This window comes from Spermophilus citellus (genome assembly GCF_964194105.1).
Source record: "Spermophilus citellus genome assembly, chromosome: 6".
Lineage (NCBI taxonomy): Eukaryota > Metazoa > Chordata > Mammalia > Rodentia > Sciuridae > Spermophilus > Spermophilus citellus.
Window position 1 is genome coordinate 160,635,779 of NC_138187.1, and position 27,684 is coordinate 160,663,462.

Below are 27,684 nucleotides of genomic sequence, written 5' to 3' on the forward strand. Positions count from 1 at the left end.
TAGCTAAACTTCAATAGTTTGTATTTCTTTTTTCTTGTCCATCTTCGTATCCCCAGACGCAGCATAGTGCTTAATCAATGTTGAAGGAGTGGATGAATAGCCGACCAGATGGCCTTGCTCGTGGGGGGAGTCTAGGTTTCTCCATGGTGTTATACATCTTGTAGAAGTCAGGACTCCGAGCTGGTCTCTTGTGTGATTTAAACACCCTTTTAAGGAACCTTTCTAACCCTAGGCACCATGAGAGCTGATTTGAAATAGATGTACCTTGGATAGCAGTTGGCAAATCCCTGACCCTGGGTACATGCCCTCTATAAGACGGCTCTCCCAGATGTCTGTTGACTTCTCCATGGTCTTTCTATGTCTGCATTAACCTCTGAATGTGCTCTCATAGTTTGATCCACACCTATTTTTATTCTACAAAAAAGCCTACTTCACTAATTATTTCTTGTGTTTAATAACCTTACTAAATATTCAGAGTGCCACAGGGAGAGGTCCCTTTGCACCCTGAACAGCATCTGTCCTCCCACTGGCTCTATTCTTCCTCTTCATTCTTTTTTCTTTCCCTTTTTTCCTCTTTTAAATAACTTGAATGTTTCTCTTTTTCCTGAAGACCAATTCTGCCCAACCCGGGTTGCTCACCTTTTTCTCTTAATGCATTTGTGATGGTATTTTTTTTCCTAAACAAATGCAATTCCCATTCCTATTCAGGAACACCTAATACCTAACTAAATTCACATGATGTCAATTGACATCAATATGATTTTATCTTGTGTCGTTAGACACAAACTTATTAAAATCATTTTGAATTTTGTCTGGCAACTTGCATTTCATCAACTGTTGGGGTCATTTCTATCTTTGGTGCATTCAGAAGGAGCACAACTGATTAACGTGATAGTCCGTCTAGGGTATGAGATAGATATTGGAAAAGGCAGAGGAGGTCATGATCTTTCCAGTGGCTCCATCATTTCATGTAGCATAGGCTTGAGAACCAGCTGGTCCTGACCTCAAACTGAGCTGGGTCCACATACAAGTCAGATAATTTGGAAAGTCATTTACTCTGAGTCTCAGTTTCTTGATGCACAACATGTTAGAGTTAAATATTAGGATATACCATTGAATTGTTTATAACATCTAGTGACTTTTAGTATTTTATCAGCTGGCTTAGGTTGCTAAACTTTGATAGAAGCTCAGCTTCAAGAGAAATCGATGCTTTTATGCTTTCTACTGGCCAGCAGCTACAAGTATAGAGATGTTTAACAAGAGAACCCTTTTTATGTGTCATAATTAAAGCCCATCTCCCAGAATATGCAGCACACATGCATGGACATCTTAGTAGTAAAACACAAGTTTTAGATAGACACGTGGCATCCATGTAAGTAGAGCAGCCTGTCCTTGCAGTGGTTGGCCCTGCATGTGGTGGAGGAATTACCAGCTGCTCCGGTCCTCTGATGGCTCCTCAGTGGTTCTGTGGAATTTTCCTCCGATTGCACAGCAGGCTGAGCTGCTTCCACCCCGTCTTTGCCCCTGTCTCCTTCACTGGGAATCAGGCTTGCACTGTGGTCTGACGGCTCTTCCAGCCTTTCCTACTTGCTTCCTATTTCCTCTCCCACAGGGACTTTCCTGAATGAAACCCTTGCGTGTTTGATCTCATTTTGTCCTCTGACTTGGATGAAGTAGGATGTAACCCTAGAAGCCCTTTTCTTAGTTTCATTGATGTGTTCCCTGGTCATGTAGCAGAGTGGACAAGAGAGCGAGTTCCGTGCAGCGGGAGCATACCCCACCTGTTGCAAACAGCCCCAAATTGCAGGTTGTAGTGGCCTCTTTCAGGATGAAAGGCCGGTTTCAAAGAAGAGGCTTCCTCTGGGTTAAGCTTTTGAAATCTTTATTATTTGAAATTATTCCTTGAAATTTTATTACTTATCATGGTCCTAGTAGTTTTTTTAAAAATATCTTCATTTTTCTGTATAGAACAAATGTGACATGTTTGGCTTTCGATAGAGAAAATCAAGGAGTTATCTATCATACAGAGAAGGAGAGTTAAAAGGAAAGGTTAGAAAAGAACTCTTGCAAGAGGAGGTTTTGGAGGAGGTGGAAACATCTTTCCCAGGAGAAGAGCAAACTCTGTTAACTGCGGCACGAAGCGTCAGAGCTGAACTCAGGAGGAATTGGGTCTTGGGAGATGGAAACTACCAAGGACTGATCTCTGAAAGCCCCTGTTTTTGCGACTGCAGCAGGGATTCTGACTCGGCAGCTGTGGGTTACTGTGACAAGAGGATATTTATACTTGGACCCTGCACTGCTGTGAGCTCCCAGGTATTCTAATGTAGGGGGTCTGCGGATCAGAGCTTGGAGTGAACTGCCCTAGGTGGTTTGTCACATTCAGGATGTAGGGAGGCAGGAAGATGGGTGGAGTAGACCTTCCTCAGAGGCAAGAAAAACTAGTCATGTGTTTAAAAAGATAACTGGAATATCTGGAAAAATTTAAATGATTTCTAAAATTTTCAAAGCCTATATATTTGATCATACTTTTGTCCTAATGGAGCTATTTTTCCTCTTTCATTTAGCATCCACCTTGCAGGTGTCCTTCAGTGTCTTCCCCGGTAGAAGCAGGGTAAGAACCAGGGCTACTTCAGAGAAAATGAAGGAATCAGGCAAGGTGTGCAGGCCAGTCGGGACCAAGCCTTGCGTATCGTAAGGTAGGAGCTGGAGACTTCTCCTGAGAGGGTCAGACCGTAAATGTTTCAGGCTTTTTGGGGCCACACGTTTTCTACACAAGGACTCAACTCTGCCATTGAAGCCCCAAAGCAGCCACAGACAATAACTGAATAGGTGGGCCGTGCGCCAGTGAAACCGCGTGCCAACCCAGGTGGTGGGCTGGGGGCCCCCCGGGCGGCAGTTGCTGACCTTTGCTATTAAGGCGTATTTGCCTTTAATAATCGGCAAAGTAATCTGTTTTTAATCCAGAGCTACATATATACACCATTTGTGATTAAAAAAAGGAATTTGCTCATAAGAGCCATGAAAAAAAATCGGGTGTCAATGCCGGTGTGACTTCAATGAATGTGAAGGAAAGTTTCCGCTGATGGAGGCTCCCTTCACGTGGTTGCAGGCCCTTCAGAGAGAAACACAGGCCAAAATCAAGAACAGTGTCCACAAAGTTCTGGAGGAATAAAGAGAAGAGATTTGCCCGAGTCTTCAACACGTCTGCCCTTTGCCCTCTCGTGGTCTGGGCTCCTGGCTCTGCTTATCTGCCAAAGCACAGTTCATGAAAGAGCCGCTAGAGCGAAGGTTCCCTGGCTCAATGTTTGCCGTGTTGCTCAATGTTCATTAACCCTGAACTGATTGTGTGTCTTTTAGCTTCAGTTCCAAGGAAATGTCTGTCTCCCCTAACTAATGGATGGCTTCCTCTTATCGGGTGCCAAGGGTTCTGTGCGATTCAGCATGTTGTCTTGGTGACCTGTGAGGTCAGCGCCAGGCTCAAGGCTCAGCCATCACCAAGCTTTCCATCGACCTGTGAGACGCACTTTTCCTTCTCTTCACTGATTCCTACTTTTTCATAGGATCTTTTACAGTAAATTCCTTTAAATGCCTTTTAAAAATTTGTTCTTTTAAAATATACTCGAATGCTTTCTTGATTTACCTGAAACATAAACTAAACATTGTAAATAAGATTAATCTGATCATATCTGCAAGGGGAGAGTACTGTTGTCCATGAAAAGGTCCCCCAAACTAACATGGATAGTATAATAAACAGCATTAAATATTGATAAGTCCTTCATCAGATTTTTGTAAAAAGCATATTCTGGACTGAGAACAGGATCTTCAGTGGAAAGCCCAACAAACCTGGGCTGCGATTTGAGCTCCATCTCAAGCCCAGCTGTGTGGTCTTGGGCAGGTTTTATAACTGCTCTGAGTCTTAGTTTTATCATCTGTAAATGGGTAGAATAGCTGTCCCTACCTCGAATTGTGGTGAGAGTTAAATAAAGCAATACATAAGCTGTGCACACAGCACAGTTTCTGGTCTATGGGAAACACTCTAGCTAGCTGTCATGGAATGCTCTGTTTTGAACATTTTTGTAGCAGTTTTGCTATCAAATGCAGGGGATAGGCTGTTGGTTTAGCTTTCAATTTGAGGCTCAAGGTCTCTCTGAGCATCGTGTGCTTTTCTGTCTCTCCTCTCATTGTTTCCTCCAGCATTTTTGAGCACAACCTAGTATCTGAGAACTTTGGTACCAAAAAGAGCCCGCGTCGGAACATGGTCAAGTGCGCTGTGCAGGAGCTATAAGTGTTGACCACAGTTTACGTTTTTCAGTTATTTAAGCCAGCAAGCTGCTTTCCGCTTGTGTAATTTCTACCATTTCTTCCCCAAGGCTCGTGACTCTAACTACCTGGGGATCAGTGGTATTTTATGGTACTTTTTGGAGCCTGGTGAACTTGAGGAGAAGGTGGAATGGGAAAGAGATTTCATGCCACGATCTTGTTTTAGGTATAGACCTAATTCTCCTAATTCCCCACAGTTACCCCACTAACTTGTTCCTCCTGACTCTAACATTTAGAATATGATGATATTTCCTTTTAGTCTTGGTTTCCTTTAAGAGGCACTGACTGACAAGATGATAGAGCCAACAAACCTGGGCTGAGATTTGAGCTCCATCTCAACCCTGCTGTGTGGTCTTGGGCACAGATCAGAACCACTAAATGTGGAAAAACAGGGCCGTGACGATGGCCAGAAGCCCCATCACGGTCAGCAGGAGGGAGGTGGGGTGAGGGGATGAGGCCTTCAGAGACCGGGTCTTCAGGGGCTTCAGGATCCTTTGCTTCTGGGTGAGGATGGCCCTCCTGGCTCCTTCCCACTGCCCAGGCCCAGTCAGGCGGTACTGGTAGGAGTTGCAGGGCCCGAAATAGAGTTTCAGCGCCAGCTTGGGGTCTTGGAAGAAAAGGGAGACCAAGTCTGGCTTCGCACCTATCTCTGAGGCCAGCTCGTCCAGGTAGTCGACGTAATTGGTCTGCAGTATCTGGCTCTGGCTGGTTCCAAACCTTAATGAAGAAGGGGAAAAGGACAGATTCACATGAGTTCCAGGTCACACGGGAATACGCGGCATCCACTAGCTGCTGAAAGGATGGAGGGTGAGTGGAGGATGCATGAGCTTTGAATGAGTCTGGGTGGAAAGTGGGAGTTTATCCTGGGAGGAAACCCTTAGCTCAGATGGAGAGTGAGCCATAACTCAACAATCAAGAATCCCCGGGGACTCGGGGAAGCTGACGAGGGTGACTGAGACTCTCGTTTAGTGTTTTTTGAGCAGTTGTGAGTCTCCAGGCAAGGATGCACCAGTCAGGGTTGCTGCAGTCATGTACGACACATGCAAAAGCCAAGACGCTTGATATTTGCTTGTTAAGTTACTAATGTACCCAGAAGTCTGGCTGGCATGTAGTAGATGCTCAATAAATGTTAGAGAAGGAGATAACCCCTTAAATCAGACGTAAGACCCCCGAGACAACTTTCCCAGGATACTCCATTGCTGTTGAATCCCATTCCACCTCAACAAAAATGACTAATCCTTGGTTCGTCACACCAAAATCCTTTCCGGATTTATTTTGATGGGTACCCCCAACTAACTTTCAGGAGATCTTCAGGCTACTGTCACACCACTGCTCCATCTCATTCCCTCTCTCACTGGGGTGTGGGTGGCCTGAGAAGATCTGGAATCTCACATGCTCGTCATATAAAACTGAAACAAAATTACTCTAAGGACAATGTTCTGATTTGGCAAAATTTCTAAGTAATTGGTTCTCAAAGTAGTATGTCCAACAATCTTCTAGGAAGAACAAAACTGCAAATTCCCAGTCTCATCCACAGAGCTTCTGAGCTGGCTGGACTGGGTTGCAACCCAGCAATACGCACTTTTCTCAGCTAGGTGGCTTTTGTAGGTGGTCAGATCGCCATACTTTGAGAAACACTGGCCTATGTAAACATTTTTTTAACACATGCTTACAGGTCAATCCTTCTTTCATTCCTTGTGACGATGTCCTCCATCATGGCCTTCTCTGTGGGCAAGCTGCACAAGCCTAGAAAACAGAAGTTTGGTTTGAGTCATGGGCACGATTCAGCATCCTCGCTCTGTCTAGCAGTTGGTTCAAAAATCCGCTTCGGGCCATTTCATCAACCAGACAGGGCTGCTGTGTAGCCGAACTCAGGGCCGGGGCTGCTGGGGCCTTCTGTGTGACGCTCTCCTGCCACACAGTCAGCGTGGACCAAGGGGCAGAGGCTCCGAGAAGAGATGGGGACAGTAAGCCCGTCTGAGGAGCTGGAACCCGGCCGAGGGGCATGGGCTCTGTTCTGGGGGAGAGAGGACACTGGGACCACGTCAGACTTGCCTTTGGAAAGATCCATCTGGTGCTGTATTGGGGGAAAAGGCTGAAGGGAGGTGAGCCTACAGGTTGAGAGACCAGGAAATGGCCACCAAACCCAGGCTGGTGAGAGATGAGAGTGGCCCCCACTAATGAAGGGCAGTGGGCAGGGAAGGTACATCAGGGCAGGACTCCTCACTGTGGGCTTGTGATTCCACCCCCCGCCGTCCACAGGTGTCCTCTGAGCCTCACAGGTACTGAGAAACGGTCAAGACCCTGCTCGTGGCCAGCCATCTGACCCTCAGGTTCCGGAAGTCAGAACTGAGCTCGTCCTTGAAGCCCTCCTGTCCAGACTCGCATCCACTCTGGCTGTCCATCTGTTCCCAGCACTCTGTCCACCCAGGTTCCAGGGCTGGATTCTGCAAGCCTGCCTTGGTTCCTTCTCTCCCCCTGTTGAACCACCCTTCATCCTGCTGGTTTTATCCTGAGTGATTTCACACATTCCTGTCCTCTTCTCTGCTTTGTGCTCTGGCCCGGGCACATTGTGTATCAGCAGAGACGATTGCAGGGGCCTTCTTGCTGGGCTCGGAGGCCCCCATTCTCCCCCCTTTCTTTTCTCTATTCCGCACCTCTGCTGGAATAATCTACCTTAAGTGCAAATCTGCTGATGCCTGTTCCTTGCTTATACCTCTCCACTGTTGTCTCTGGCTGAAGAGCTATCTAAGGCTTAATCGCAGGCCAGACTTAATCAGTAAGGGTCCAGAAGTGTCCACCAGACAATTTTACATGCAGCCAGATTTGGGAAGAACCAATTTACACTTTGCAATCCAGGACCCTCAGCATGGTGCAGTTTTGCTTCCTGTCCCCGTCACCTTCCCCAAGGTTGCTCCCATCCCTCTCCACCTCACCCACATGCTCTGGGAATGCCGAGGAGCTGGCAGCTCGCCAGGTGCATGGACCTTTGTGCTTTCTCAGGTGGTTCCTTTTCTGCCCTAGAAATGCAGCCACCCAGGAAGTTGTCCTGGGCCGGATGCCCTCCTTGTCCCACGCCATAGCTCTCGTGTGTTCCTATACCGAGGCATTTGCTGTACAATGTTAAAAGGATTTGTTTAGGTTTCTTTCTGTGCCCCCAGGTCCCAGCACAGGTGTTCAGTGAGTTTTCTGTTGCAGAGTTGAACCCCAGAGGCAGGGGGGAATCACCTGCCGAGGAGGGTGAGAGCTGGCCCCGGGCCCGGGAGAAGCCTTTAGTCGGCACCTCTGCAGGGCTGTAGGAGGGCAAGCTGCCCACTCACCTTTGAAAACGCGTGTCGCCCAGCGTGCCTGCAGCTCAACGGTCGGGAAGATGGACCCCAGGGGCTGGATGAGACCTATGCACGCCAGGGTGGCCTTCTCCAGCTGCGGGGGGAACATGTGTTTATACAGCGAGACCCTGCTGTCCTCCACCTTGACGAGGGACTCTTCCAGGAAAGGGAAAGCGAAGGTGTATCCTGTGGCGAAGACAATGACATCGATGTCCTCTTCTACCGTCTCATCCTCAAAAATGGCAGAGGTCTCGGTGAGCTCCGTCACCCTGGGTTTCACCTTGACAGCTCCGTAGAGTATGCGGCTCGGGAGATCATCATTCAGGATGGGTTCCTTCAGAAGGTACCTGGGACACACAGAAGAAAACACTCAGGACGACCTTTCACTGAGCCACCTTGGGCCCCCTTGGCATTTGGGGGTGGCAGCTCTGAAAACAAAGGGGTTTCTCAGGTATCCGCGACTCTAACCTGACTAGTTGACCCGCCTCGGCCTGACTTCATTCTCAGTCCCCAAATCCCTCCCTTCAATAAAGAAAGGAAAACATGTAGGTGAAGTGGGTAAAAGAGAAGGCCCCCCTCCCCCGGGGCTTAGACACAACCAGCACTCGGTCAGTCCCGGGAGGGCTGGGGACCATTATCCAATCGGTGCTTCTGAGTTTTTTGTTGTCAGCTTTATTTTGCCTTTTCATTTAATTCCTACCTGGCCAGAAGAAAGGAAGAGAAAACTTCACTTAATTAGTAATGAAACCTGCTGGGGGATCCGTGTGAGAATCAACATGTAAGATAGGTCTGGGGATATTGGTTGATCCTGAGTATCCATGGACGCTCTTTGTGGTAACGGGATGGTGGACTGAACTATTTCTGGAGTTCTATTTTTTTCTTTATGTAGATCTGAGAACCATTTTCTTTCTTTTTTTTTTTTAAGTGCGACAGCACATGCACTTGTGTCAGGCCTCAGTACAGCAGTTGCCTGGTGTTTATTAAGATCTCTATATATTTTTTTTAAATGGAACGAGTCTCTTATCCACTAAAGAAAAATAAACACCCATAATGTTTGCTTGTGCTTACGATATCACTGATGTATATATCTGAGATCGACTAATATTTGTCCTTTGGTAAAGAGAAAGGAATCTGTCCTCAAAAGCTGCCGGTGGGAGAGCCCTTGGGGTGCACCACCCTGGCCGAGCTAATCAGAGGGGGAGCTATGTGCTTCCCGCCTCGTCCCTTGGAAAAAAGGCTGGGGTCTCTTGAAGTAGCCTTCTTCAGTGCTAGAAAGTTCTTCCCATAAGCCCCAATTCTGCTTTTGGAGCAGCGTCTGACACGCCTACGTAATCTTCTGAAATATATTTTTTAAGATATAGGGAACAAGTTTGGCGTTCTCACTGCAGAACCCGTATGCTGCACGTACTGTTAGGTTGTGGCTCAGACTACCTACCCTGTTAGCAACATGGATCTTTGTAAAGAGGGTCCTCTTCAGACAACCTAGCTTACCGATGCACCAAATCATTGAAAAGCAAAATGACTCTACTTGTTTTGAGGCTGAAGACCATAATTTTCGTGGTTGAACCACCGATTCATCTGTTGCTCCAACATCCATTTGACAATGGCCCGTGGCAGAACATTCCGGAGCATGGAGCTGAATCTAGTGTGGAACACAGAGTCCCAAGGATAACCATCTTCAGAGATCCGGCTCAAGACCCAGGAGCCTTTTCTGGTGCTGATAAATACCTGGGAAATAAAAGGAGTGCAGTTTAAATGGAACGCGGTACAGAGCACTGTACCCCTGGGAGGAACCTACTGGGTAGGTGATCTAATGCGTATGGCCCCAGAATTCCCTGGATTCTGTCGTGAAGATCAAGTCTGTTGTGAGGGGACATTGCCTCAAAGTGAAGTCCTTCTAGTTTCACTGTCAGCCAATGGGGGACCAATGGCTTCGACACCTCCTGAGGACTGCGTGGACACGTGAGAATATCTCTGGGTAATACCAGAGGTCAGGTCCGCCATCTCTGCTGTGTCTACAGAGTGGTTTTCTGCTCCCAGTAGATCCACTCGCCTGGCCCACCCTCCCCCATTTCTTTCATGGTCCAGGTGAATGTTTACAACCCTTGGAAATGTGTGGCCACAGCCTGATGACTGCACAGGCAAACGCGGGGTCTGCACCCCCCGGAGGGAGCGCAGTGAGGGAAACTGCCTTCCACGCTGGGTTTTAAAGGTCGAAAACTCTGAACTGATGCTGCGGTTCTGTTTCTCTTCAAGTACACCCCTGGGTTCCCGTTCAGATGTATTCTTTACCTTGTGTACTAGGATTTCCCTTGTTTTCAAAACGTGTACTTAAATCTCTTTTCAAATATAAGTGTTTTCCTTGCTGACGGTTACTCTCCCAATCTCCAAGTGCACGTTAGAACTGCTTGTCTCAGATTTTCACTTGTCCATTTGAGTTCTAGGGTTTAAGGCTGTCCTTGATAAATGATTCACTTAAGAAGTTAAGATCATGGACTCTGGATCCAGACTGCCTGGATTTGAATCCCAGACCCACTGCTTAGGCAGTTGTGTAGTCCTGAGTGAGTTATTTCAACCTCTTTGTGCCTCTGTGTCTCTCTCTCTAAAATGGGGGTATCATTCAGATTAAACGAGGTGCTACGTGTTAAGTATTTCAGGTACTGCCTGGCGAGCCGTAAGCACTGCTGGCTGTTCCCATTTTGTAAATTCAGGCTGGAGGGGCTGGTTTCCTACAGTGACTCACATCTGGACTGAGCTTGAATTTGGAGATACAGTTTGTGGCAAGGGCTTCAATCCTTAGGCTGGGGGAGCACCCCCACAAAACACTGTTGGTCTGTTGGTCTCTGGGTGGTCTCGGCGTCAGTCTTGCTCCTAGGCTGACTTGGCAGGACTTTCGTTAGGTACTAGACACTGTCCTTCAGTGTCTCCTCCACTTACCACCCCAGTTCTCCCTTGGGGTTGGTCCCTGATTCATACCAGATGTCCTGCCTGTTCTCTTTGCTCCTTCCTGCTGAGATCCTACCTACTGCCTCGGGGTCAGAGCTGGCCGGCCCCACCACTCCTGGAGCACATGCAGTTGGGGTCCGGCTCAGGCTGATCTCTCTGAGATGTGCTTCAGGATGGAGGGCAGAATTTTGGAGTTTAGAGGGAATGCATGGATGACCAGCCCCATCCCACAGTGTCCTGAGTGGGGCTTCTGGGCTCTGGCCATGGGGCTGGATCCTGTGAATGTGACCTTCTTTTAAAAGAGCAGGGCTCACTCAGGATCTTGGTCATTCAGCTGTAATTTAAGTTCTGCAGTTGCACCTGGTTCTGTCTCCTGTGTACACAGCTCTCGTAAGACCTCTGGTAAGTCTTTTCCCAGGAGATTTGAGAAGGCATTATTCTGAATAGAGGTTTCATAAGTACAGATTTATGTGATTAATTAGTATTGAGGAGGCTGGGGAAAGAAGAATGAGCTATTAAGCTCACAAATATGGCCAAGGTGGTTTCTTAGTATTGAATCTGGCATCACAAGCAGGCCTTGTGCATGGCATGACCCCTGTGAAGGACTGGCTCTTGCAGTCCAGGACTTGGTATCTTTGGAGCATCCGTCCTAAGCCCAAAGCCCTGTCCTGATGCCCTGCAGTGGTCGAGGGTGGATTTTGCTTGATGGATGGCGACGTCAGCTCAGCTGTCTTCATCTCACCCAGTCACATGCCCTTCCTCCTGCCATATAGGTGTCCCCAGTACGAGGGCATCGGGCAGGTGGCCCCACACCCCTGCTCTGCTTGAGCTTTGATAGTTACTGCCTTCACACTTGTTCTTTATACTGAGGTCTTAAAGCTTTGAAAAGTGAAAGCTAATTTCTTTTCACACTTGGGTCTAATAAGTCCTTTTCTGGTTTTAGTAACCTGCTGTGTCCCTAGGTTGGCACTGAACAATTCTGAGTGACAAGTGACTCTGAAAGGTCCCAGTGTAACCCTTTCATTAACCTTCTGGGGAAACACCATGTGTATTTATCACATTTGCTACTGGGCATCTCAAGCGCTCAATGTATAAGACTCAGGACAGGAAAGTTTTACAGGACAAAAAGACAAGGCTGTGGCTGCCTGTGCAGCCAGAGACAGCAGCAGAGGAGCCCACGGTAGGGTGACTGGGCTCCGGCTCCAGGCCCTGTCGGGAGTGGACACTGGAGGGAGAACCCTTAGCTGTCCTCATCTTTGCCTGGGTCTGTCCTTCTAGAAGGGATTTATTTTCTGCCATTTATTTAAATGCCATCTGTTGACCACATCTGGTGATACTTGACTGGTGGTCGGCTGGTGTCCTTCCTGAGTGTGTGGGAGTTTTGGAGAGCACATGAACAGCTCCCATCCCGGGTAGGTGGCTGGCTGTCTATTCGCTCTTTCTTTCCTGGTATTTGTGCAACTGAGCATTATCTATATTTCAAATACCCTGAATTTCTAAAAGGCAGTCCCCAAATATGAACAGGTCAGCTTCTCAGTAAGCCCCCTTGGGAGAAACTAGGTCTCTTATACTGAAAATCATCTAGTGGAAACTTCTCCTTTTACAAATGAGGGAGCCACAGCCTAGAAGTGACGTGTGGCTGGTTAGGGGCAGATCGGGGAGGTACCATACTGGGCAACCCAACCAACTGGCGAGTAATGACTGATTTTGCAGCTGGGATGTGCCAGTGTGCCTGTCCCCCCTCTTCTCCCCAGGGTACCAGGTCAGCAGAGAGCATCGCACCTGCGCAGCCTCCTTGCTCAGCTCAACAGCAATGTCCGAAGCCGAGTTTCCTATTCCAATCACCAGGATGCGTTTGCCCTCAAATCCAACTGGGCGCTTGTATTGCCGGCTATGGAGATACTGGCCTTGGAACCTCTCGACACCTTCAGGGGGAAGAGGAGAGAAGGCTGTGAATGTCCAAGGGTGCAAGGGTGTCAGGCTAATTTCAGTGAAATGGCATTGTTGGTTTGCCCTTTTGGGGTCAGTCACTCATTTTCCTTTATCCCCTCTCACAGGAGTTACAGCACAGGTCAGCTAGGAAACTCAGAGTGGAAATCAGGAAGGTACAGGGAGAGGTTGAAACAAGAGGCTGCAGCACATGTATTTACCAGACAAAAAATATGTTTGATGAACAGAGCAAGTGAGATGCTGGCTTCTGACGACCCATGATTTGATTCTGGACTCTCTAGGGACACCTCTGTATCATACGGCAGATATTCTTTTAAATATATTTTAAACACATTATGAAATGATATTATTATAATTGTATAATAATTAGAATACATTTATTATTCTAATTTTGCAAATGCAAATGAAAACTAAAATAAGCTCAAACCCAGGCATATAGAAGGAATGCAACTGAGTAAGTCGGTAACCTGTTGGTGGTTGATTGCAGATAAGCATCTCCGTGTGCTTTCCTGGTCACCCGGGTCACTCTTCCCAGGAACACATGACTTTATTGAAGTACTTGCCTTTGGTTGTGTTGTTACTTGCAAGAACCATTATACCTTGGTTCTTAAAATGGGGGCCATGGCCAGCAATGTCAGGATCACCTGGGAACTTATTAGAACTGCAGATTCTTAGCTTCCTGCCAGGTATATGGGATCAGAAATCCTAGGGTGTGTTTCTCAGTCTGCCAGGTGATTCTGTTTAGGTTCCATTGCTTTGGACAGGAGGGCCCAAGCGTGATGGCCTGTTAAGTGCCCTGAGCAAGCCTGCCTCAGCCTCGGAGTCTGAGGGGGCAGGAGGACCACTGCATTCCAGGTCTTCCTGCAAGGGAGGGCTTGGGCAGCCTCAGGACAGACAGCGGCAGTGCCCCTCTCCTGCCCTCCTCCCCGTCACCGTGCTGTGGCAGCACTGAGTCCCAGGCCCTCTCTCTGGACTGCTGACTGGGCATGGCTCTGAGGCTTGGGCTCCAGAGATACAACGGACTCATCTGCGTTTGGCAGGCACAGGGCTAACAGGGCCTCTTCTGCGCAGAGCCAGTGTGTGTGAGAATTCTCTGGAAAGCCTTGTGACTTTAGAGGACATCAGTGTGATGAGACCCAAAGAGGTTGATACACGGATGGTGTTTGGAGTCTGATCTTTCCAGCTCCCTCCCAGTCTTTCCATTCCCCCAGCCCTGGCAGCAATCCAGGACACCTGCTCCCCACTTCGAATCCCCCGGCCTCACCTGGAAAGGACTGCAGGGGCATGTGGGGCAGGATGTGATGGCCACTGCAAACCATGACTGCATCAAAAATGGCGCTTTGCTCCTTGCCAGCGCTCTGGGTGACAACCTCCCACTGGCCAGAGGATGAGAAATCTGGGCGTCTTTTCACATGGAGGACGGTCGTCTGGAGCAAACACAGAGGAGACGTCATTTGAGAAAGGCTCAGGCTTGGCGTGGGCTTCCCGGGGCCTGGGAGTGGGGGTGGGTGGAGTGTGATGCAGAACCCCCATTAGTTCTCCTCCAAGCCCCCGAAGCGCCCATCCCTGCAGGCCCCTGAGGCGAAGAGTGCCAAGTGTGCCCCTCCCATTCTCTGACGGGCCGCGCTGGGGATGTGCTGCTCTGCGCACCAGGCCTGACTCTGCAGTGGGGGCCCTGTGCTGAGGGGGCCATGCTGAGTGAGGACTTGAGGGAGAAAAGAGAAGGAAGGCAAGTCTGCTCATGCCATTCAAGTGCCCCACAGCGAGCATTTGTCAAGATGCACTTAGGGTGCCCCTGTGTGGGGGCTCTGCGGGAGCAGAGATGTCTCACGTGGAGCACGCAGCAGAGAGCTTGGCAGGTTGTCAGCCCTCCATCGAGTGGCATTGTTAAAGTTCATCATTGTTGAGGGTGTGACATGTTAGCTACGCAGCTCAGGATGTCATCTGCTTGAAATAATTTACTGCTTCACTAATTGTTTTTAACAAGCCCATTGTCTGGAAGTCTAGTAGTTTAAAAAAGTGTTCCTAAGTGTTTCATGCCGGAGGTATTTAAGAAACAAATGGAAGCAAAGCTTGCCACACGTCTAGAGGAATGACATGCTGTAACTCTTGCTTTCAAGTATCTGAGTCTCCTCTGTACATACTATGACTTGGGTAAGTGTCCCCCAGAGGCCCACTCACCAAGGGCTCGGTCTCCAGCCCACGGCACTGTTGGGAGGTGGTGGACCATTTAAGAGGTGGGGCCTAGCAAGAGGAAGTCTGGACCCTGTGGGTGTACCCTAGAAGGGGACACTGGGCTCAGTCCCTTCTTGTCTCTGTTCCCAGATGCCATGACATTGGCGGCCTTGCTCCACCGTGGGTTCCCTTCCACAGCTACTGCCTCCCCACAAGCCCAAGGCAGTGGGCCAGGAGAACATCACTGAGGCTTCCAAAACCACGAGCCAAAATAAACCTTTCTTTCTCTGAAGTTGATTAGCACAATATTGTTTTTTAAAAAATTTGACATTTTTCAAAATACCAGTTTGGTGACTTTTAAAGCTATCTCAATTTAAAAATGGGTAGGTGACATGGATGGAAAACATGTGAAAGAGCTTCACAATACGTGGGTAGACAGCAGCTGAGAGAAGCTCTCAGATTTGTAGCTCAGAGTTGCCCATTAACCAAGCACTGTGAATCCTTGCTATTCCAGGTGTGATCTAAGGACCAGGGCCTTTAGGTCACCCAGGAGCCTGAAGGACGTGCAGACTCTGAGTTGTCATTGGAAGCCTGTTTAACCAGAGTCTGCACTTGAACAAGCTCTCTGCGTGGTTTCATCTGCAGTTGAGAAGCTGGTGCAGGTTACGTTGCCACTCAGTAGAGCCTTGCACAGTTCACCTACTTCTTCTATTTTTATTTTTAATTTTTTTTGGTACCAGGGACGCTTTACCACTGAGTTATATCCCCCATCCATATATATATTTGCAGATGGACACAGTACCCTTATTTGTTTTGTTTATTTTTATGTTTTGCTGAGGATCGAACCCAGTGCCTCACAAGTGCAAGGCAAGCGCTCTACTGCTGAGCCTCAATCCCAGCCCTCCCAATCCTTTTATTTATTTATTTTTTAAATTTTGAAACCAGATCTTGCTAATTTCCTGAGGCTGGCTTGAAACTTGTAAGCTTCCTGAGTTGCTGGGATTACAGTTGTGCACCTCTGCACCTGGCCTTTTTTTTTTTTTTAAATGAGGTGACATTCACTTTATTAATTCTTGATGCAGCATAGACTACAATGTGAATAAACATCAATGAAAGGCAAGATGGTTTTCATGCAGCATTCGTTTTACTATCTCTGAACTGTCAGCCCTATTATCTACTGTTTCTTGAATCAAGTCCTAACATCTATGACTTAATCAGCACGGAGACCAGTAAAAGGAAATCCCCACCCTCCAGAAAACAATGGCAGCAGTAACATAATAAACAGGAGAAACGGCTCCCTTGTAACTTTAACATGATCTTTAGAAGAACAGAGAGTATAAACTACATTTTACAGGAGGGCTGTAGGTTTGTTACCTAGATTGATAGCTAGATGTACAAAGACCTACCATTAAGCTTCTGTTTTAAAGAACCAGCCATTCACAAGATAAAAGTACCAGGAATCGGGATAAACTATATTAGGTAAAACTGCACATTTTAACAGTGTTTACGAATATAGACTTCCATAAAAATTAATAATTAAAAACTAATATGATACAAGCTTGGTACATGTAAAAGTAGAATTACTAAGAAAATGAGATGTATCAAAACAAATATGCCTAACAGTATTTATCTGAAATATAATTTAAAATTCATATTCAATAATTTAAAATTCATTTTCTATATAGTTACTAGTTCTCAGAGAATATGTTAATGATAACAAGGCAGTGTGTTGAATGACAATGTTTGGTTATTGCTGTTGATTATTTGTTTTTGAGAAAGCAAAGGAAAAGATGATTCCAAATGTATTTCGAAATGATCTGCCATCTCTGTGTTGCTGGAGGTTGTGAAATTAGCAGGGATAGTTCCCACAGGCTTCTGAGGTGAAGGGAGAGTAGCAAGTTTATTTAACACATATCAAAAAATCCCATTATAGAGATGTTAAAAAAAGTAATCTGATTTTCTTCATATATCCTCTCAAGGGAAATAAGCTAGGGACATTCAATGATAATGGATATAGTTTAAATGCAGTTTTACCATTAATATTATCATCATTAAATGTTCAATTTTAACAGTTGATTTTCTTCTGTTAATGTAAACGATCTACATGACCAGGCAGGAGCAATCACACTGTTTGGGGGGATTAGTATCATGCTCTAACCTTTTAACAAAGAGAGTTTATTCACAATTTCTTCTATCATCAGGATAACTTTTTTATTTAAAAGTGAACTGAACTAACGTAGAGAAACTCATTTCCCCAAAAATACAATACCTGGAATTGGATGTATTTTAGAAGATCAAACTTTTTGGCAAAAATCCTGAAATATTCCAGAAGTTTGGAATTATGTAGGAAGTTTGGGAAATCTTCAGGCATAGGAAAGTCACTGAAACAGGACATTTCCTTGCTGGTGTTGGTGATGACGGATCGGTAGATACTTGCTCGGCCATCTTCTACGTTTTCCTGAAGGAGGGAGTGAAATAATTAGGGGTGGTCATGTACTGGAGCAATCCCTTGGTGTCCCACCTTTCTCACACTCCTGTGCCAAGTGACTCTGTAATGTGGCAGCAGGATTAGAATGCATGGATGGAGAGGTGCAGTGTGTTCCTGTGCTGGGACCTGTGTGCGTTTGCCAGCTTTGCTGAATGGGATGCTGTTGATGGGTGTGGCAGGGACCATTTATTTGGCACATTGCAGGATATTTAGTGTCCCAAGTCTCTACCTATTTAATGTCATCTTCTGGGAACCAGTTAACTGCTTAAATTTGCCCTCAAGAGGCTTCACACACCCCTTCCATCTTTAGGGACTACGACACGCTGGGACATTGGACAGAGAACAAGACAGAGAGTTTGAAGTAAAATGAGTACATTTGAGAATGGGGAGTTTTCACATCTGGCTTTGTATCTGCCTGCCTGCCTTCACTTTGTGCTTTATGCAACTTTCCCTTCCTAGAGTGATAAAGGTGACGAGCGCTGACACCGATCCAACCTTAAACCTGATTTCTGATGTCAGCAAATGTGCTTTGGCAAAACCTGAAGCAACCATATGGTTGAGTCTGATTTCTCCTACAAATAGTGCTCTGCAGAATGCCCTGCATGGGGAATCTGAAAAGAGCTGAGCATGGTGATTCAAAGTCTGTGAAATCACTGTGTGGTCAAAGAGGCTTTATTAGGAAATTTAAATGATGCTACCCAAGAACAGCCCAATATGTGTTCTGAGGATGCACAGACTGAGGCGTAACGCAGAGCAATAGCACTCGCTGATTCGGTTCAGCATCAAGGAAAGCCTGTAGGAATTCACCAACCGAAAGAAGTGACAGACTTCCTGAGACAGCCCCAGAGGGTCTTCCACAGCGTGTGACAAAGGAAAGCCAAGATTCACCTCTAGTCCAGCTCCACCCCAGATCAGTTGTGCATGTTCTTTCTCATCCTTGTTCTCACAGAACATTTCTTTCCTGCCTGATCTTTAGGTGGAGGTTAGTCTGGACTAGCAGAAGGGTGTTGGTCTCTAGAGTTAAATGTGAGCTTGAATTCACCTCCTTCAGACTGTTTTGAGTCGGGACCAGTGAGTGCCCCGAGTTCCAGCCCCCTCTTATGTGCACAGGGCTGCAGCAGTGCACAGCAGCGGTGGTCATCCTGAGTGAGGAAGCCAAGGCTTCAGACAGTCGTCAGTCACGGCTCACTGCTCACCGCAGCACGGAAGTCCACCAGGGTCGCTGCCCTGACGGGTACCAATAACTGCACGGGTGCATTCGCGTCACCAACCTGAGATTTCTAGTATTTTCTGTTCAGAGGTTAAACTTGATCTCAGAGAGTTCAAAAGAGTACACTTGTAGGATCTTGTCTCCTAAGTGAAAAGCTCCCTCTGTGTCCTAGACTTCACTGTGTCCTAATTTCAGGGGTTAGCAGCACCAATATGGGTGCCAAAGCTAAATGATGTAGGATCCTTGCTAAATAGAGGCTGTTCCTAAACGTCTTCTGCCCTCCTTCCTCTCTCTGCCTTCTCACCCACTCATGATCATTCCACCCCTCTGACTTACCGTAGGTCTTTTTTCATGGGTGTGTATTTAATTTTCCTGGACAGAATCAAAACTTGGACCATGCCTGTCACGATTGCACATGGCTTGGGAACAGCTAGTCAGGGCAGGCCAGTTTCCTGGGAGGTCAGAGTTGACTGTGACGTGATTGCTAACTGTAAGCAAGTATCGGAATCCTAAGGGGGTTTGTGATAGAATATGGAGGGGCTTCTGCCCGATGCAGGGATACAATGATCTAAACTGGATAAATAAACAATGATATTTTATTTTTCAAATACTAGCTTCAAATTTCATAATACTAAAGCCAAACTGGTTTTTGACTGAACACAAGGTCCTTGACAAGACTGAGTGCCTGAGCTTCTTATCCAATCAAGTGCTCAGAATAGGAAATATTTCATTAAGAAAAAAAAAGAGTATTTGTAAGATCAGACCAGATAATTTTGTGAGTAGCACAGAGTGATCAGTAAAGCTTTCTGGAATCAGAGGGACTGGGCTGACATCCCAATTCCACCACCTCTAATGGTTTGGTGATCAGGGACAATTACATAAGCCAGTCTCCTCATTGTTCCCTGCACAGTGGGACTCACTGATAACTCCAGCACAATAAGGCACTCATCACAATGCCTGGCTCAGGATGTGTCCTCAGTCAGTGTTTGCCTCTTTTGCTATTATTATATACCACTAGAGTAAACTTTTAAAAGAAACCATAGATTAAAATCAGTCAAACTAGACTGTTAAGCTATAGCCAGGATGTTAGTTGTTTGTTTTTAAGACTCAATGAATTGGCTTTAAAATGTGGTGGATTTTCGTCAGGCCAGTTTTAAGGGAACTTGAGTGGTGAGATCGTGTTCTGGTGCCTGAGCCCATGGCAAGGCTCACCTTCATGAGTCGTGCTTGTGCAGTTTATCAGCAATTGATGATGATATTAGGATTCTTATCTGAAGATCTTTATAGTTGTGTTCATTGGTAGACAGTAGTTTAAAAAAGTTTGTTGGGCTGGGGGTGTAATAAAATGGTAAAAGCACTTGCCCAGCGTGTATGAAGCCCCGGGTCCTATCCCCAGCACCCCCCCAAAACAAAATATATATAAAAAAGAATTTTTTAAAATGTTATTTCTTCCTACATTTAGTTGGATGAAATAGATGTGTTTGAATAAACCTAGGTAAAATGGGTGTTGTTTTCCCAGGAGAAAAGGAAGATGATTAATACTGACTTCATAAACAGATACATATCAAGTGTTTATTCTGCGCAAGCCTCGAGTTTCAACTTAGGGGTAAGATGCAAACATCTATGGTTTGTATGGAGCTTATTAGTCTATGGAATTAAATGCATTAGGGCTTTGGGGACATGACAGTGAAGAAACTAAGAGAAGAGAGGCTTTGGGGTCAACCAAGACAAGGACAGGGAGATACAGATTCCAAAACAGATAAATGAACTTACTTGTTTACTTAAAATACAAGCACTTCCTAAAGATGATATTAATGCACACAGAGACTGGATTTGCTTATGGGTCAAATTTGCTGCAGTTTACTTGGTTGAGACAAATGGTCATATGAGGATTTTCCTCGTTCGAAATTTTCAGAATGTCAGAAAACTGTATTTTAAAACTAAATTAGTTCAGGTAACAGTGATTTGGGATTTGTCATCTTTTTAAAATACACATATTTTTAGTTGTAGTTGACACATACCTTTATTTTATTTATTTTTATGTGGTGCTGAGGATCGGACCCAGTGCCTTGCACATGCTTGGAGAGTACTCTACCAGTGAGCCACAATCATAGCCCTGGATTTTTCATCTTTGATCATGGACTAGATTAAAGTATTTTTGACTTTATGAAAATAGAAAGGTTGTCAAAACTAAGTAAGATTCAAAGTAGAATATATATAAGCTACTCAAGAGAGCAAACTTATAAAGCAAAATTAGATTCGCTTGTTATGAAGATGAATTACAAAAACCTACACATTAGTCCTTTTTTTTTTTTGTGAAACATCGTCATATTGACTTTACCAATCAGTACTTTGCTCCCATGATGGATAGTTATTCTACAAAGTTAGAAATAATAAAATTACTTTTCTTTGAAAACTTTCTATCATTCTATCTTTTCACTCTTTGGGATGGATCTTACATCCATCTACTGTACTACATGAATATGTTTGAAACTTTTTACTTCTTTGTCTGACAACTGAACACAAAACTATGGTTTCCAAAAGCATTGGTGGGCCAGTTACCCTAGAGGATTCGGGAGCTCTGAAAAACACCAAGTTTGAGTAGGTCTGAATTGTGCCGAAATGCCTGTGTTTTGGAAGAGCTCCCTCGCTACTCAGATGTGCAGAGGAGTCAGGGAGCCATCTAGCATCCCTGCATGCTCCCGTCTTTCCACTGGGCTGGCATCTCTTTGAATCACTGGCCTTGATCATTCGGAGTTTTCTCATGCAACTTCCCGACTCAGGTATTTACAAGGGACACAGTCTCCTCATGACGGACCCTGTCCATTCTCTGGAGCCTCAAAAGTTGTCACTCCTCCACCTGCCTCCTTCATTCCAGCTGTGCTGTGACTCTGTGTCTTCTAAGACTCAGGTCTCTCAAGCTTCCATACTTCTGCATATGCTGTTAGCTCTGCCTGAGACTCTCTATCTGCATGTTCACAGACCCCATCCCTAGTTATTGTCAAGACATAACAGCATCACACCTCATGGAAGTCTGATTCCTACCGGGTGAGGCTCTGTGATTCCAATAGCAGTCAGCGTGTTAGCCCTTATAAAATTACACTCTGAAAGAGATTTTCTTTTGTATTCCTTCCTGAGGTACAAGCTCCTTGACAGTGAGGACAGTACGTCTCTGTATTTTTAGCACTTGGTATGAGTCTGGAGTATAGGAGGCTTCAGTCAATACGTTTATTGAATGAGTCATGCTAACCAGGAGCCTTTTCTATCATTGCATAAAGGACTTAACAATAAAAATAGGCATTCACTAGTTTTGCTGATAGTACACTATAAACTTTGTTCTGTTATAAAACATTATTTATTTATTTATAGTATACTATAAATTTTATTCTATTCTATTGTTCTTTAAACATGTTAGGAAAAATTAACTTATATCTTAGACCGCTGGTAAACAGAACTATGGGATCATTATATTGCACGTTTGATTGCCTGGAGAGTTATACGTTTTAACATATTAAATTTGGTTCTGTCAAATGGGCAGCAGAGTGCCAAAATCCGTTATAGTGAATTATGATGTGATAAATTTATCTAGGAGAACCTCTGCAAGAAAAATGAGGGTCAGGCTGTTGTTATGTCTTCTATTAAGGAGATGGCGCTTTGCTCTAAACTCATCCAGATAAGACACTACTCTTCAGTGAACAGATGCAGCTAACAATCACATGCCAACTAAAACAGGAAAGGCTTTGAGGAGGAGGAAAGCAGGTGGAGTGCATACTGAGGTCAGCAAGTCCCACCGGGTGCTGGCCCAGGTAACCGCTTCTCATTTTTATCCTTCCATGATCTACATTCTAATCAATAACTTCCACGGACACAAACGCAGATCGTCAAAGTTGAGAAGACCCAGAGCAGGGAGGCAGACAGTGATGACAAATGATTGATGTCAGATAGACTTTTCTCAACCAAGGATCAAACCAACTAATGTTTAATACACACGAATGAGAATTCTTCTAAGTAGGGGTAGAGCAATGAGCCACACAAGAACAGGATAATAGTGACTTGGATCATCAGTTGCTCAAATGGACAAGACCCTGGGGTTTTAACAGATCCCCAAATCAGCGTGAGTCACGTGATGAGAGAAGCAGTGCCGTGGAGGACCACATGTGCGTATTCTCAGTTCTGTGGCTTCTTCTGAGAACTGTCACTGCTTAGTCATATGGGCAAGACTCTTCACCTTGACTTCCTTATGGTTAAATGGGGTTGATAGTTATAGATAATGTTGAAGGTTATTGCAAGTATAAAATGAGATAATGCATGTGAAAATAATTCTACCAATGTAAGCTTTCATTTCTTGAATGCCGTCAAAGCCAAGGAACCTTGACCTGCCTTAGTGGAGGCCGCTGTGCGGGCTGTGTACAACGTCAGGCCAGATGATCACAAATGTGCTGAGGACCGTGCTGGTGTCTGATTCACTTTTTACTGTCTGAGGCATGCCCAGCATCTCTTTGACCCTGAAAAATGTCTTTGGAGAAAATAAATTTATTTGAAATATTAGACCTTGGTGGAGTCATGTTTTAAGAGACAAAGTGATATTTCAGATCGACTCTAGAGGAAAGAGACGGAGACATCTAGAGATTGTTATGTGAAAATTAATTGAAATAGCTGGGCACATGCCCTGGGAGAGGGGAGGCCTGTGCGTAACAGGAAAGCCGGGTGCATTGGTTACCTCCCCATGACTACAAGGCATTGGGCATAGGCAGAGAAGGCTAATGGCTCTCTCCGTACCTCAGTGAGGTTGTTAAATGCAAAGGCTCAGACCTTCGTTTGTGTTCTTTTGCATCTATTATGTTCCCCTGGCTGTTATTTATCTCCATCCTGAATTTCTGGTTCAGATATCAGTGAAGACAATCCCAAGACCTCCTTCCCACGGGCATAGTGAAGAGAGATGCATGCTGAGTGCTTCTGTGCTGGGAAAAGTGCTAGAGCATGATCTCCGCCCTGCCTGTCCTCCCAAGATGACACTAGGGGGCGCTGGAGAAACTTCTAGTAGAATTCAGCACCAAAGCTGGGCTTGGGACAAGGATTTTACATTTTTTTTTTTTTAAACTGTCACCACTACATGTTTTAAGTGATCTCCAAAGGATTGTGTGTAAACAGAGAAATTAGTGAAAAACTCATTTATAAACCAATTTTGGATGTGGAGGGATCTCATGAAAATAGAAGGGAGATAGTAGAATGGGGTAGAGGTCTAAAGGGAGGGAAGAGGAGGGAAAGGAGAGGTGGCGGGGAACAAAAGGGATAGATTATATTGTGTGCAGCACACATGTGTAACAATGGGTGCCATGATGTGGAATTATAATGCATCAGTAAGTAAATGGGAAACAGAAAAGATTTTGGGTGGTAGAGTTGTGAAGAGGCGTTTCCCCGTGAGCAGGGGGCTTGCCAGTGGCCAAGTGGCCCCCTTGGCAGTCAGTCTCCGGAAAGATCCTTGCAAGGAGGGCCCGGGGTACAGCCTGTGAAGTTTTGATTACTGTTTCCCCTGCAGAGAGGTAGTATGTCTTTAATCACAACAGAAATGACCAGCATTTTATATCACCCTCTCAGGACCAGCTATAATAGACTAATGACCAGTTTGTAAGAAATGAATGTGATTCAAGCTGGTTTTCCAGCTTTCCTCTCTGCAAAGCCATGTGTCTCATGTGAGGATCGATCTCTGACTCCGAGAGTGCTTGTAGAGCAATATTTCCCGCTTGATATTGTGCAGCTCTTGCCAGACTTGTCTCATCACAAGATTCACTGGAAATCTTATTAAACCCCCCCAGGAGACTCTGATTCTGAAGGTCCGGTAATCAGTGTCTTTAAGAACCCACATAGGTGTTTCGCAGGCCAGATTACATTTGAGAAGTCTAATGTTAGAAACATTCCTTTGGAATGAGTTTTGAATTGGCAAAGCACATATTCCGGGTGACCTTGCCATGCCCCTAGTTGGTCAGCCTGTAGGAAGAGCCCTCCGGATGGCCACAGTTGACATGGTTACCTCCCCTCTGCATGGATTTGAACATTTTGCTCCTGTCTGGAATGTTCTCATGTGTCTCGATACCTCAGTTAGATACACCTAATACATAACCCTTAGGTTGCATCTCCTGAGTTATGAACTTGAATTTTGGTTTAACCTTTTTGAGCAAGAACACAAGTTAGGGCATAGTGATAAGTAGGTGCTCAGCTCCCTGGGACTGAATGTGACACCTCGACCTGCGTGGCCATGGCCAGCTACTCAACCTCCCTCCTTCTCCACTTGCTAGTCCATAAAGTATGTAGACACTGTTAGTAGCTAACAGAGAACTCTGTGGGGAATCGGGAACTGTTCTTAGTTCTTTATGTATATGATCTCCCCTCATCCCCAAAGCAGCACTGTGAGATAATTCTCTGATATTATCCCCAATGTAACCATGTAAACTGAGGCACAGGGATGTCAGTCACTTGCCCAAGATCTCACAGCAAGGAAGTGGCAAGTCAGTACCTTTTGAAAGCTTGTGGGAAGGAATAATCATGAAACTTCATGTGCCTTTCTGATTTCAATACAAATCCTTAAGGATGGCTAGCAGTGTCACTATTGGCACTTGGTGAATAGCAAAAATTGAAATAATACAAATATTTAATGAAGAGTTTCATAGCAGTTATACTAGCACATAATCTGTAGTTTGGAGAAACAAACGTGGTTATTTGTGGGAGAGAATATCAGAAGTGATGGGGCACATTTTCTGAAGAAGCGTTTGGCTCAGTGATTGAAAAAGGAGTAAATAGTGCCTTGAAAAGATTCCTGTTGCTGCTGTTTTGTAAGATGTTCTCCAACGTTAGTATAGTCCCTAACTAGTACACAGGAGAATGACAAAAATATGGGCCACGAGACGATGGCTGGATACCAAGGATGTCTGCCTGGGTTGGCACCTGGGCTAGCCTAGTGTTGACCTGGGCAGAGATGCCAGCCTGGGACTCAGGTTCCTGAACAGCTCTAGATATGTAACAAGAGAACTGGATCAAAGTCGCCCCTGAAATCCCTGCATAGGGCCACAAGTAGCTATGATTCACCCTGAAATAGCAGCACCACCCAGTCAAGATGCAAGGAAACCTCACTTACCTTGAACCTCCACAGCCCTCCAATGTCTTCTGTCCTCTCAAAGCAAGTGGGCTCCAGCCCCTCGTCCACACAGCACTTCAGTGAGACCAGGCCGCTGACCCCGGCTCCAATCACTGCCACCTTCTTTGCCATGTGTCCTGTCAAGGAGTTGACGGGTCATTATTGCTTAACACAGGCGAGAGAGTCCCTGTGGTGTGGTCAGGTAGCTGGATTTAAACAGTCTCATGGTAACTCAGTAAGCAGCACTAATTGAATGAAACGCCTCGCTGGTCAAATCCTAGTCTCCTTTTCCCCTTGAGAGATGCTGAATTGTCTTGGACTCGCTTGCAGACCTTGTTTATGAGTCTCGGTTTAACATTAAAAACAAGCCCTTTAACAAAGCCAAAGTATTCAGTAAGGCAGTGTGTGAGGTGAGCCAAGCTCGGTGGGGTCCCTCCGGGTCCTGAGCCCTTCCTTCTCTGCTCCTGGCTGTCACGCTTACCTTGTCTTTGAGCACTGCCCCTCTGAGAGCAGAGTTCTCCCCATTGTGTGCGGCTGGAGACAGTCTTAAGAGGCAGAGGTGCTGTGGGAAGCGGGAGGAGCTTCCTGCTCCTCCCCCAGCACTCTGCCAGCTGAAGCTCCAAGGAGTCCTGGGGCTAAACAAGAGGCTCAGTGCTCCAGCCAGGTAGTGACGGAGGACCAAGGCACATACTTGGCACGCCATGCAGGTGGTTCAGAAGTTCATCTTATCATGGGTGTAACAAACGTGCATTGAGTTGATAAAAATGGATAAATAAAAATAAGTTAAAACCATCCCTAAGTACCCATTTTGATATGTTCTTCCACCTGCTTATATATATATACACACACACACACACACACACACACACACACACACACAAAATGGGATGGCACTCCAAGTTTGATTTCCAACTTGGTTTTTTCACCACCAATAACCTTGAACATGTGGGTGTGTTGCTAATGGCGTGTGACTTCCATTTGGCTGATGGCACAGCCTCTCCTGACTGAGTCTCATTTCTGCACGTGAGGCACCTTTTCTGGCACATCACTGTGCCTGGGTGGGCAGACAGATTGTGTCCCTGATCTCCTGGAATTGACGTTCTTGTTCTGGCCTGGTTTTTAGACTTGGTGACTTCGGGGTCCCAGCATGCTGTGGTAGCCTGTGCCTTGCTTGCTCGCCGTGCTCAGACCCACATCTTACCCAGGTTTCTCTGGTTGGGTGAACGCTGCTTACGTGAAGCTCTTGGGATTTCTAAGCTCTTCCCACCCACACCCTTCTTTTTGGCTTGATGGAGAACTGGATAACTTCCTTTTGCTTACACTCTCGGTTATTAGCATTAACATTAGAAAACTAAGGCAGGGGGTTGTAGAGCCCTCGGGTACCTCGGATGTGGTGGAAATGATGAAGCTAACGGACTCCCCTCTGCAGCCCAGCAGGACCAGTGGCTCCAAGCACCTGAGCTGTTGGTATAAATCCCTTAGATAAATATCAACACTTCCTAGGTGCCAGTCGCTGTCCAAGTGCTGCAGCTACAGCCACGAACAAAAGGGCAAACCCCTGCCCCCGTGGACCTTGCTTTCTAGTGGAGAGAGCAGCCACCGACAACATAAATAAGCAGTAGGTGGAGAGGAAGCTGGGGAGAGGAAGAATGGAGAGGACGGGAGTGTCGGGGGAAGGGTGGTTGATCAAGTTGCATATGGAGTTCAGGGAGCCTTACTTCCCTGAAATCCCCTACACCAAATTCGGGCACAATGAGAGGCTTCCTGTATCCAATGAATAGAGTAGCTCGATGACAAGGTGACGATAACAATGACCAAGACACGAAGGAGCTGGACACATTTCTTTAGTTAAAAAGAAAAACAATTAAGTTGCTTCATGGTCAGTTGGGTCACAGAGTTTGTAAATAGCCCATGAACAATTCTCCAGTTCTGTCCTGGCTGTCCCTCGTCTGGTTGGTCACGACTCACGGAAGCCCTGCTGGCAATGAGTACGCCTTCTGCTCACACAGAGAAGAAGCACCTAGGTATGCCAGCAAGTGTGTAAGTGACACACGTGGGACATGACAGAGGAAAGGCGTTGTGTGAAGCCCTTCCAGACCTGGCCACACCACGCACGCCACATGGAACAGCAGGA

General features: G+C 46.0%; 1 protein-coding gene across 1 annotated transcript; it reads right to left on the reverse strand.

Moving 5' to 3' along the window:
• Positions 1-3,653: 3,653 nt before the first annotated feature.
• FMO2 (flavin containing dimethylaniline monoxygenase 2) lies at positions 3,654-26,165 on the reverse strand. The gene is made up of 9 exons (XM_081298154.1): positions 26,032-26,165; positions 25,551-25,687; positions 16,990-17,178; positions 13,810-13,972; positions 12,378-12,520; positions 9,178-9,377; positions 7,641-7,996; positions 5,994-6,066; positions 3,654-5,037 (listed from the first exon to the last, which is right to left on the reverse strand). The coding sequence occupies exons 2-9, from the start codon at positions 25,680-25,682 to the stop codon at positions 4,695-4,697; spliced, it is 1,599 nt and encodes a 532-aa protein (XP_081154280.1). The 5' UTR covers positions 25,683-25,687; positions 26,032-26,165; the 3' UTR covers positions 3,654-4,694.
• Positions 26,166-27,684: the final 1,519 nt, after the last annotated feature.